This window comes from Salminus brasiliensis, chromosome 11, assembly GCF_030463535.1.
Source record: "Salminus brasiliensis chromosome 11, fSalBra1.hap2, whole genome shotgun sequence".
In the NCBI taxonomy this organism is placed as follows: Eukaryota; Metazoa; Chordata; class Actinopteri; order Characiformes; family Bryconidae; genus Salminus; species Salminus brasiliensis.
The window spans coordinates 10,531,277-10,543,580 of NC_132888.1; the positions used below are offsets into that span (position 1 = coordinate 10,531,277).

The window sequence follows — 12,304 nt, forward strand, 5'->3', positions numbered from 1 at the left end:
TCATTCCATTACAACCAGAGAAACTGGACTGTGGAAAAATGGTCAATATACGGAGAATCTGAAGGAAACTGAGGTTATGGATTCTGCAGGTTATTTTTCTGCAGCAGAAACATCTAAATAACCCTTTTTTGACCCACTATTCTGCACAGTTTCAACTGTTCCCTGCCTTAATATGCCTAAAACACAGCTCATCAGCTGATAGTCAAGACCTTCATGAGCTGGTTTAATTGTGTTTGTGGCAGGGAATAGGTAAAGCTGAGCAGACGAGCCCCCAGTGTTCCCAAGCCGGACCAGGGAACAGTGGCCTAAGGTGGTGTTTCCCAGCCTCATTACTGGAGTCCCTCCTGCACTGCACAGCTTCCCTGTTCTAATCACACTGCATTCAGTTCAAGGAGATTCAGCTTGATCATTGGCTAATGATGTAACTCAGATGCAGAAAAGCCTGAAACTGTGCAGTGCATTGGGGTCTCCCAGTGGGACTAACAGCCTAACAAAGCAATGATTGAACACCAATCTAGCACTACTAAACATCATACTGCTACACTAAACTGCACTTATCTCTACTGTTGTTGTGTGCAAAATGCCCTGCAACAATCAGGAGGTTGGCTGGCTGTCAACTTACTTTCTCAAGTAGTGCAGATCAGTTCCTGGTTCTGATGATTAACCTAAGATGTTCTAGAAGAGAACAGTGGCTTTTGAGCCCATACAATATTGATAAAAGGGAAATGTCTCTTAGCAAACAGCCAGGACCAAGCTTGTTGATCAGCAGGACCAAGGTGGCTGACCACTATAACCAGCTATGATCATCATGACTACATTGGTCCACTAGTATGACTATTACCAAACTAGACAACCAGTTTGACCATCTTAACAACCAGCTTTGTGAAGCTTTATGAAGAAAGACTAGCCTGTCAAAATCAATAGTGTATTCAACATACCCTATGCTGGTCAAGAGCTAGTTAACCAGCTGGTTTAGCAGCACTGGTTATGTTTTCACCTGGAAGACCAGCTTTTCCACCACCTTGACCATCCAGTGACCAGTGTGACCAAGCTGGTTCAACAGTATGATCATTATGACTACATTGGTCCACCAGTGTGACTATTACCAAACTAGCCAACCAGTTTGACCAGCTTAACAACCAGCTTTGTTACGAAAGACTAGCCTGTCCATCAAAATTAACATACCCTATGCTGGGCAAGAGCTAGTTAACCAGCTGGTTTAGCAGCACTGGTTATGTTTTCACCTGGAAGACCAGCTTTTCCACCACCATGACCATCCAGTGACCAGGCTTGTTGATCAGCAGGACCAAGGTGGATGACCACAATAACCAGCTATGATCATCATGACTACATTGGTCCACTAGTATGACTATTACCAAACTAGACAACCAGTTTGACCATCTTAACAATCAGCTTTGTGAAGCTTTATGAGGAAAGATTAGCCTGTCTATCAAAATCAATAGTGTATTCAACATACCCTATGCTGGTCAAGAGCCAGTTAACCAGCTGGTTTAGCAGCACTGGTTATGTTTTCACCTGGAAGACCAGCTTTTCCACCACCTTGACCATCCAGTGACCAGTGTGACCAAGCTGGTTCAACAGTATGATCATTATGACTACATTGGTCCACCAGTGTGACTATTACCAAACTAGCCAACCAGTTTGACCAGCTTAACAACCAGCTTTGTGAAGAATGACTAGCCTGTCCATCAAAGTCAATAGTGTTCAACATACACTATGCTGGTCAGGAGCTAGTTAGTTAACCAGCTGGTTTAGCAGCACTGATTACATTACTTTTCCACCACCTTGACCATCCAGGACCAAGCTTAGCCCACCAGTTACCCAGTCTTGAGCTGGAGTCCTCCGCAGGACAGTCAGCAGGGCAGTCAGCAGGACAGTCAGCAGGACAGTCAGCAGGGCAGGCATGCTTTACTGCTGGGCTGCTGCAGTTGGGCGTGCATGTGTACATGTGACGTCACACGCTTTTGGCAGGGGGCATTGCCAGTGTTTCAGAGCTGCTGCTGTTCAGAAGCACCTCTTCAGGCCACTCTCTTAGGTTTAACGGACAGTAATCCACTCGGTTTGACACACGACCCATTCCTGAGCCGTGAAAACGGACAGAGACGCGTTTGCTGGCGTCTCACCTCTACTTCCTATAGGTTTCACACGGCGCGTGCATTTTTACGTGCAGGGGGTGGGGGGGGGGGGGATGGCTGCACTTGTGACAGTACCCGTCCCTTACAGTGCATGAAAAGTACAGTTGGCACAGTGCCAGCCTTCGCCCCCGAATCCCAGTACGCCCAGTATAGCTATAGCTAGGTTAACTAACACCCCTGCTGCTGCTGCTGCTGCTGCTGCTACTACTGCGATAGTGCAGTCTGGGACAAACAGGGGCTGCCGTGCGGTTTAATGGTGCCACTGGAAACCCACAGCTAGCTACTTACCTTCTGAACATACCGGGGCACGTCGTTCACGTCTGGGAATGAAGTCTCATTCGGCGTCAGCAGATAGAAAAGCATGCGAGTGCCCTGAGAAATGGTAACGTCGCTGGTTTCCACTTGGGCCATATCGCACCGTAAAGCTTGTAAAGTGCCAGTAAGCAAAAACAACTAAAGCTGCAGGGCACCAGCTCCCACAGACTCGATCACGCCTGCTGCTGTGCAGGGCTTATATTCCCAATACATGTGACTGACTTTTGTACTCTTGGTGAATGTTTACCATGCTGCCCAAGCCTCTGTGGGATGGCCTGCATGACGCAGCTGAAAAGACCTAGCCCTGACAACACACAGTCAGTCTCTCTCTATCTCTCTCTCTCTCTCTCTCTCACACACACACACACACACACACATACACATACATACATATACATGCTGCAAGGTAGACTAACCTGTTGTTCTGCTATAGGATCTGCACATGTATGTTACATGTAGCTACATGGTGAAGAACAGGTGAAGAAGTGTGTGAGATCCTCTGTTGGCCATAATAAGGGAATTACACACTATATACTGTGTTATATACACACTCAGATGCTGAGCTTTTTAATTAATATTAATAATAATTAAAGTTTACTAGGTAAAATTAGTTCAGTTTCAGATCAGTTTATCATATTCATAGGTGTACAATAGTTATCTTTATTTTTTATTGTTGTATACAGTATCATATTTATTATTTATATATTATTTTATCTATTTATCTATGTATCCGCTACAAACTTGTCAGGAATTAATGTTTTTTTTATATATATATCAAAATTCAAGGTCATATTAAGGTCAAATTATGATAAAAAAGTTTGTAGCATTTGGCTCAATAATGCACAACAAATATGATTTTTTAGTTTGTTTTGGTTAATTTGACCTTTACTTTCAAGTATTTTGCTCTCTTCTCAGAAATATGGATGGGATCGTGTTACTTGTTTACTTTTTGGTTTGTTTTGGTTACTGCACTTGCAGAGATCTCCACATAGAGCGGGGATTTCCCCACTGGCATGGCAACCCTCCTCTGCTTGCAGTGTAACAGCAAGCTGATTGTCTCTCTTTATCTTTATTGGTGGGACTTTATCTGTAAACAGAAGTCATGTTGAGCATCATGAGAAACCTTTAAGATTTCAACCTCATTTCTGACTGAGCGTGATACCTTGACAGTTCTATGGCGAGCCTCATAGTTACAGCAGTTGCTGTACAACATGCATACAGAGCTCAACAGTTATCCTAATGAACCTCCACTTAGTCAGTCTTGGGGTTTTCTCGTTTTCTGTTGCTTGAATATATACAGCAGCAAGGAAACACTCATTTCCTTTAGCTGATGTGTTGGGAGCAGAACAAATGGGTAAGATTAAGAATCTGAGTCACTTGAATCTGAGACAATGGCCCTACTGTGATGACTAGATGAGTGAGTCAGAACAAACAGCAGGCTTATCTTATGGGTTTTGTTATGGTATGCAGAATCTGCCAAAAGTGCACAAAGGAACAACAGGTGAACCAGCAGCAGGGTCATGGGTGCACAAGGCTCACTGATGCAATTCATGCCTTAAAGGATCTGCTATGATATCACAGGACACCTTCAGAGGCATTGTGGAGTCCATGCCTCAACAGGCCAAAGTTGTTTTGGTGGCACAAGCGGGAGCTACACAATGAAGACATGTGGTTTTAATGTTATGGTTTGTTGGTGTAAATAACTAGACAATTTCTTTCCTAAAGGACCTTTGAGGAACCTTCTTTACAAGTGTACAAGTGTTTGGATGGCATGCATCTGGTTTGGCCTCAACACATCTGTTCTTTCACTAGTTCTAATATACTGACCTTTAGCACATTTGACAAGTGACACTTAAGTGTCTTTTGGCAGGACATTCAGTTATCTGAAAAACAGACATGGGTGGGTTTAATTCATCACTGCAAATAGCTAACGAGTTAACGAGCTAAGCTTGTTAATTACCTATTCTATCACAATATCCCACAGTCTAAGTTGAGATAAAATTGAACTGAAATGACTTCCCACCTCTCTCTCAACTACTTGATTCCTGCAAATTACATACAAAATTCTGGAATTCGTAATTCTGTATATCGGGCTCGCTCACACACTTTTTGGGAACAAGGGCAAGTGACACAGAGAGCATTCTGATTGATCTCTATTACTGCTCCATGGGCGGGATTTACAATCAGCTGCTCTCATTCATTGTGCATCAGCTCAGGTTAGTGTCCTGCAGCTCATATAATCAGTGGCTATGTTTACATGCAAAAGTTGTCTCCAATCCTCATTCATCATTTAAAATGATGGTGGACTCAGGACACTTATTAAAAAAGGGAGAGAGGACGTTGTCCTCATGTCCTGCAACATTCTGAGACACATGAGCTGATTGCCAGTCCCACTGCCAGTGACCAAAACCTCTGGATGAAAGTGTGCAGTAAAGACTGGTGGAAGAGAGTCGCACTGGGGGAATTCACAGATTTTGAGAGGAAGCAAAACTCCGGATGACACGACAGTCATTCATGATTTTATACAACCTGATGACAGATGATCTCGCCCCCGCAGATCATACCATGTCAGATTCGGAATTTGCCATCCACTTCCTTCATGAGCACCTCGCCGCTTGAAGCAGACAGATAGTTCCGGCACCCAGTGCAGTGGACATGACCCGTGAGAGTCCCTAATAATGAGTGTGACTGTTGCCTTGCACATGCAGAGAACGCACTTAACCTTTCAGATTGGGAATGTAATCGGATACAGGCATTTATATGGCTATTATTCTTCTATTAAGTTGATTAGTTACAGGATTACCCACCTCGTTCAATCGGACATAAATTGTATTCGGAATGGCCTTGATCGGTCTAGTCTATTCTGACCGAGGTGTACACATGGACGTATTCCATTCTGATTGAGCTATTAGTCTAATTATTCACGAATTTAGAGGCTGCATGTAAACGTGGCTAGTGTTGCTGCTTTATTGCCCATGGCTGTCATTTCTTCCTTAGCATAGCTAATGTTATGTACTAAGTTGCTAGCTGTGCTGTTCCATTGATGCCATTGATGAAAAATACTCCACAAGTTAAATAATATAATATAACATAATATAATATAAGTACATATTATAATGACACCTTTTCTGCATATAGCCAGGGACGTTATAAATAAGGAGACCAGCCACTGGTTCAGATATGAATGGTAGTTTTCGCAACGCTGGTTTCCTAATATGGTATGTATTCACAGATAAAGTCCCACCTTTCAGCAAAAACAGCCAATCAGGTTACTGGTTACGCCACAAGCAGAGGAGAGTCGACATGTTAGCTGGTAAGGCCCCTCTAGATATGGAGATCTGTGCAAGCGCAGTAACCAGAACAAGCCTAAAAGTCACATTATTAAGCCAAATGCTAGAAACTCAGTTTTTTGCAAGGTGGGATGCCTGTCATTATTTACATTACGGGTCATACTTGGTCTGTAGTTAGCCTCTTGTTCTGCATTATAAAAACACATATACACTGTTCAGAGCATTTATACAGTAGTGTTCACTGAGGAACCACTATCAGGACCGTAAGGCAGCATCTCAGCAGTTTGGAGAAGTATTTGGTGGATGCTGTTTTTGGCTCTGGACATTTTTACAACAATATTGCACTTCCTGATGAAGAAATGCTGCCTCAAAATGAAACAAGTTACAGGAAAAAGGTTGATGAAGATTGTGTCACAAAGTTCACAGACTGACTGCGAGTGAGATGTTTCTCATGAATTCGACACACATCTGCGCTTAAGAATTAAGGCATTCTGACACACTCTGCATTATACAGCCATTGAGTTTCAATGCCTTTGTATTCATGTTTTCTTTTTCTTTTTTAAACATTCTTCATATTTTTTTGTGCCATATATTTTTCTCCTTCTTACTAAGTGAGAATAACACCATAATTGCTCATGTGGTTCTTTTGATAGAGACCCTCAGTCAGGTGCTGGAGGGAAAACCAGTGTTTTCATAGTCAGATTTTCTTTACCAGTTAGCATGCATGCTCACACTGTGGTGACAGGAGGTGTATTTTATAACAAAATTTCAAACATGCGTTTGTAATAGAATATGATATGATTTGCACACCCCTCTTCTAGGTCTCTGGCAGAAGTCTTGACCCTGCCTGGAGGAGAAGTTGAGTTTAGCATTCTCGCCTATGCTAAAGCGCTACTTCTTCCTCAATGGTTTATTCATGCCAGCCACACTCTGAGTCCCAGCATACATTAGCCATAATGTGTCACAGAAAGGAAAGCAGTGCCTTCACAGCAGGGGTTAAAACCGCAATCGGATGAATTTTCACCAGGATGTCTCACCACTCACCATGTTTCACACCCAGTCTGTAGGGAAAAAGTGTACAGGATCAAGGAAAACAAGCAACGTAAGGGATTTTTATTAATAATGAAAGTAGTATACTCTGCATAAGAAACCGTCATCAGATGGGTGGTAAGAAAACACTGATACTCATATTTACACAACTGGATTCCCCCAAAGGCTTGATTGCATCCTTGCTTTGTTTACATTTCAGAACATCCAGTTAAAATCACTGAAGGCACGATTTAACAGTGCAAACCAAAACACAGACCTGACCTCTTTCCAATGTTGTAGTGAAAGGCACATGACATGGAATGTTCAGCTTTCTGACCACATTAAAGCTTAAAGCTTTTTACACTGCCAAGTTTCACCATTCCTGCTGAAGGAGACGTTCTTCGAAAAATCCAATTTACACAATTTTCCCCCCAACTTTAAACATAGCTGATCGGCCAAAACGTCTTTATTTCCTTAGATTTATGAGAGTAACATAATAATGGTCTGTCACACCAATCAACCATAACATTAGTACCTGCCAATTATTAAGTAGGCCCACTAGACTATCTGAAGGCATTATGTGGTCTCTGGCACCAGACCCTTTAAGTACTGTAAATTGTGATGTGGGGCCTCCATGAAGCCCATCAATGAGCCCTTAGGTGCCCATGACCCTGTCGCCGGTTCACAGATTGTCCTACCTTTGAGCACTTTTGGTAGGTACTGACCACTGCATTACTGGGAACTCCCTACAAGACCTGCCTGATGTTTTGGAGATGCACTGACCCAGTCATCTAGCCATCACAATCTGGCTCATTTCCACCAAGAACTGACGTTCACTTGCAGCCTAATATATACCCCCCCCCCCCCCCCCCCCGACAGATCCACTGTCCTTCTTCTATGAAGACAATTAATGTTCACTTCACCTTTCAGTGGTGCTAATGTTATGGCTGATTAGTGAATATAGATTTTAGAATTTTTATATTATGTCAAATATACACTCTAACAAAAAAAGGTTTAACATTGTACTGGGGTTGTTTAACTTGTGGAACTATTTTTGGTAAAAAAAAAAATACAACCAGTTTTTATAAAAAATCTTTTCCATCATAGAAAATAATCATTTAACGAGTCAAAGAAACAGTCAAGCATCCATAGTTCATTGAGTTGTCTTTTTTAGAGTGTATATTTTATGACATATAAAATCTATTATGGACTTTTATTATATTACATCTAATATAATAAAAGTCCCCAGTAGAAATATTTGCCACCCAAAGTTTTTGGGTGACATGAATTTCCATTACATATTAGCCACATTAGCCTTCTGGCTCTAGTGCCTTACACCAAACATAGATAATCAGCCAAAGCCTGAGGGGAAAAATAGGTCAATCTGATTTTTACTAAACCAATCCTTTTAACCCTGTGAGAGTGTACGTTGACATGTAACATATGATGCCTACTCTCTCCAATATTCAGCTTGTAAACTATGTTTTACTGTCATTTTATGACAAGGCAGGTTGACACTAATCAGATAATCAGATAAATGTCTTTTATCCTCCTAATACCAAAGTATATGGCACAGTCAATCCATAAAGACAATGCACGTTTTGCATTATCATAAGTCAGCCATGACACATCAGTTCTTTGTTCATGTGCACATACATGTTGCCACTAAGCTATCAGCTACCAGCAGTCCTAATAGGGACATTCCTGAGAGAAGACATGGGGCACAGTCTTCCTTCCGTTGGGGGATTAGAGGCCCTGACCTGCTGACCTATTTTCAGTCTCTCCATTAAGAGCAGCCTTGACCACCTCGACCACCGTGGCACAAATCCACGTCTCAGGATACAATGTGTCTACTTTGTATCATAAGTGAGCATGCTCAGAGCTCTGGTCACTGTCATGACTGTCCTCATTGACCAAGGAGTCCGCTGTGTGGTGAAGTCCAACGATGCCTGAGAACTCCGAAGGCAGCAAGGTCCCCTTTTTCACATTCACCAGTTCCTTCTCCCTCGCCACTGCCCCCTGCTGTCCACCCTTCACTCTCTTCCACTTCATGCGTCTGTTCTGGAACCACACTTTCACCTGGGGATTGAGAAAGAGGTGCAAAGTGCAGTTATCCGTCCTAAATATGCACAAGTCACCAACTAACCTATAGGATTAAAGGTTTTGCAGTGTGCCGCACCATACTGTATGCTGCTGGGCTTAGTTTTGGCACAGTTAGCATTTGAGCTAAACTCACGATGTGTATGACTCACCAACCTCAAGTAAGTTAATATCCCTTGGTGAGTGAACAGATGCTTGCTTGTAGACAGCTTGATAAGCAAAGTTTGGAACCAATGCCTGATAAACTTAGAATACCATGTTTACAGAGGGTGGTCTAATATAGTTGTTTCCATATTAGCGATAATGAATGGACAGAGCACATCTGTTCTGTGATATCAAACACTTCCTCCTTTTCCTTACTCGACAAGTAGGGGCCAGTATTTACGTTTCCCAGAATGATGATGAAGCTGTTTCTTAAATGGTCACCGCAGCATGCGCGAGGCTTCGATGACCATGAGCGTTGCCGTGTGGGGGGCCGGATCACGCTCCTCTAAAATTTATTTTTGGTGGGTCATGATGCAGACGTGGATCATGTGATGCGGAAGTCAGCTAAGAATGCAAATGTTGGTGTTTGGTGTTGATCACGCTCATGCTGTGCCTTCGGTCAAAGTGGAGCCTTCAGACACTGCTCTTTGCTAATTTAACCTAAGCTAATTTATAGCAAAGATCATTCAGTATAAGAACCACTAAACCATGTCCCTGGTTTTTGATGGAATCCTCCCTTGCCAAGTCCAAGGTTAGCAGACAAAACAACGTTACTTGTTTTTCTTAAACATGTTAGCACCTAAAAGAGACTATTTTCGGGTAACTCTGGGGTTAATTGTGTTTAAAAGTCTTCTGCATGCTTGAATATTGTCATATGATTTGCCACCTGGGGCCCGTGCTGTCAGCACGGTAAGACGCCTGACCTTAAAATACATCTGCAAGCTCTGCAGTTTTGCCCACAGCATGGAGAGTCCTCCACGTCACTCCTGACAAGTTAAGAGTACTCATTATGTCCTCTTGGTGGGTCATTAAGCAGTTGGCTCCTCCAAAAAATCATCAGAGTGAGCCACAAAGCTATTATAATTAGGCTTACAGAGGTTATTATGACTAGTACAAGGTATGATTGTTCCTGTAATTATTATGATGTGATTAGTAGCTTCAGCATTGGTGGCCACAGGAAAGTCATAATTCTCCAGAGGTTGCATGGCCTCGTTCACTGGGAGCTGGTTCACACAGAGATCACATAGCAAGAGGGGGTTCGCTTACTCCGTCGTGTGGCAAGGTTAATGTTATGCTGACAGAATGTGACCCCCAGGAGAAAAGTCTCCAAATCTGAGACTTCACATGTCAAACCCTCTCTGTGAGCCTTATGAAATACAGAGGTCTGGAGGTGTGCGACATGTTGCACGATGTTGTAAAGGTCAGTGCTTTTCCAATACTGTTGAATATTCAGTACTCGAACTGAATGAATTGCATGAACTGAATATTCTTCAGGTGCATTTCTGCCCATTCTGATACCAGTTCAAATACACAAACCATTATAAAAATCACCTGGATCAGCATTACAGAGAAAACCCTGTACAAAAATAGCAACTTTACAGGAGAAGGGGAAAACCTTCTTGACTTTCAATGGAAGTCACTGTAAAAAGATTTTATTCCAAAACGTGAAAAATGTCAAAAAACAGCTAAACTTTTTTTATGTGAAGTGATGATAATGTATTTCAGCACAGTAAGCCAGCATCACCTACACATCCTCTTCTTCCTATAAATACATTAATTATCAGTTCGAAATATTGCCCAATTGTAAACATATATTTAATGGCAACAATTATTTTAAACAATTGTCCGGCAACACCAGTATAATTTGGATACTACTGGGCAACCCTACCACTACACTGATGTTGTATTTTGCCTATAGGCCAATCAGATTGCTTGGCTTGGATGCAGAGAGACATGCTTACTAGCATAGCTAAAACGAAAGGCTGTAGAAAACATACAAGTGTACACACTTTTTACAGTCATGGCTAAAACACACAAGACTGCAACAAATCAGCATAAGGTTTACCTGCTTTGTGTGTAAAGGATTACAGATAATCCGTAATTCGTACGAATCGTTCCCCACAGTGGAACTGCGGATTTATCACCAAAGTTTAACCATAACCGTGTAGAATACAGTTTACAGTGCTGTTACTGTTTACAGTAATAATTCCCCCATCTGGATGCAGAGCTGGATGCAGTGACAACACACAGTCTGAGCAACTGATAAAATCCGTATAGTTTGTATATAACACTGAACCACGAGAACCGCAAAGCAACACAACCACACATCTGCAGCTCCATCACTCTGGTGTGTGAGTGCAGAGCAGACGTCTGTTAGTGTGAGGCGTGAGAGTCTCAGATGAACATGGACTGAGTGTATAACGGAACCACCGACTCCACTATTAACTTTTACAGTGGAATAAAATGAAATAAATAAATATAGAGTGAAAGAAAGGCAATCGTTCCCAATTGCTAACAAGTCGTGTCAAAATAAAAGTCACTAATTCAAACTAACAAACATCTCTTTCAGATGAATAATCACTAATAATAAAAAAGCAGCAACACAAAATGCTTAAAAAGTAATAAGTCTTACATTTGTCTCCTTTTTTCTTTTTTGCTAAAAACGGAAACCGACCGAGTTTTGTGATCCTTTACACCTCTACTACGTTCAGCTGTTTTATTATTTTTTTGTTTTGTTTTATTATATTGTTTTATGTTTGGAGGACTGTTGGGTTGTAGTTCATGACCTCATCTCACTCTTAATCTTCCCTTTTAATCTTCCCAAGTGAGACCTTGTTTAATGTCTTTGATTACTTAATTGCCACATTAAGGTTTTATATTAATAAAGAATTTGAGTTTGTATATTTAACAAGTTAAATATTGTTCTATACTAATCCAACAAATATGCAGTGGTCAGATGATGATTGTTTTCCTATAGCCATACTAATCAAAATTCTATTAATATAGTAAAGATTTATATACTCAGGGTCTATAAGTCAAACATGCTTTTTTTATTTGCTTTTTTTACTTTTTTATTATTTATTTTTCATTACAAATTATATCAGCATAACAATGTATTACACCTGGTCAGTACAACAAATTTTTCTATTTGCAAATCTAAGCTGGAAAAGCTGGGCTCACAGCTCAGTGTCAGCCATGCTACGGCACCCCTGGAGCATTGACGATTAGGGGTAAGGGCCTAATAGTGGCAGTGTAGTGGATGTGGGTATCAAGCCCACAATCTGTGATCAATAACTCTCTTTTATTGTGATCAATAACGCTCTAACCACTGAGCCAGCAATGCCCCACATTTTTGAACTTGAGAAGAAATGGTGCATATTGTTTTCTAAATTCTAAAACTTGCTGTTGTTCATTTTCAGACTTTTGAGA

At 41.5% G+C, this 12,304-nt stretch overlaps 2 protein-coding genes across 3 annotated transcripts in view; both read right to left on the reverse strand.

Annotated features, from left to right (window-relative positions):
- Nucleotides 1-2,717, reverse strand: part of agmo (alkylglycerol monooxygenase) — a 52,708-nt gene extending 49,991 nt beyond the window's left edge. The window contains exon 1 of one of the 2 annotated variants that reach the window (XM_072690993.1): nucleotides 2,445-2,717. In XM_072690993.1, coding sequence (XP_072547094.1) covers nucleotides 2,445-2,567 — 123 coding nt within the window. In that variant the 5' untranslated portion in view covers nucleotides 2,568-2,717. The remainder of the gene's footprint in view (nucleotides 1-2,444) is intronic. The other variant, XM_072690994.1, reaches the window with a different exon arrangement.
- A 4,939-nt stretch (nucleotides 2,718-7,656) lies between these two features.
- The window catches only part of meox2a (mesenchyme homeobox 2a), a 15,807-nt gene continuing 11,159 nt past the window's right edge, over nucleotides 7,657-12,304 (reverse strand). The window contains exon 3 of the mRNA XM_072691651.1: nucleotides 7,657-8,869. Coding sequence (XP_072547752.1) covers nucleotides 8,651-8,869 — 219 coding nt within the window. The 3' untranslated portion in view covers nucleotides 7,657-8,650. The remainder of the gene's footprint in view (nucleotides 8,870-12,304) is intronic.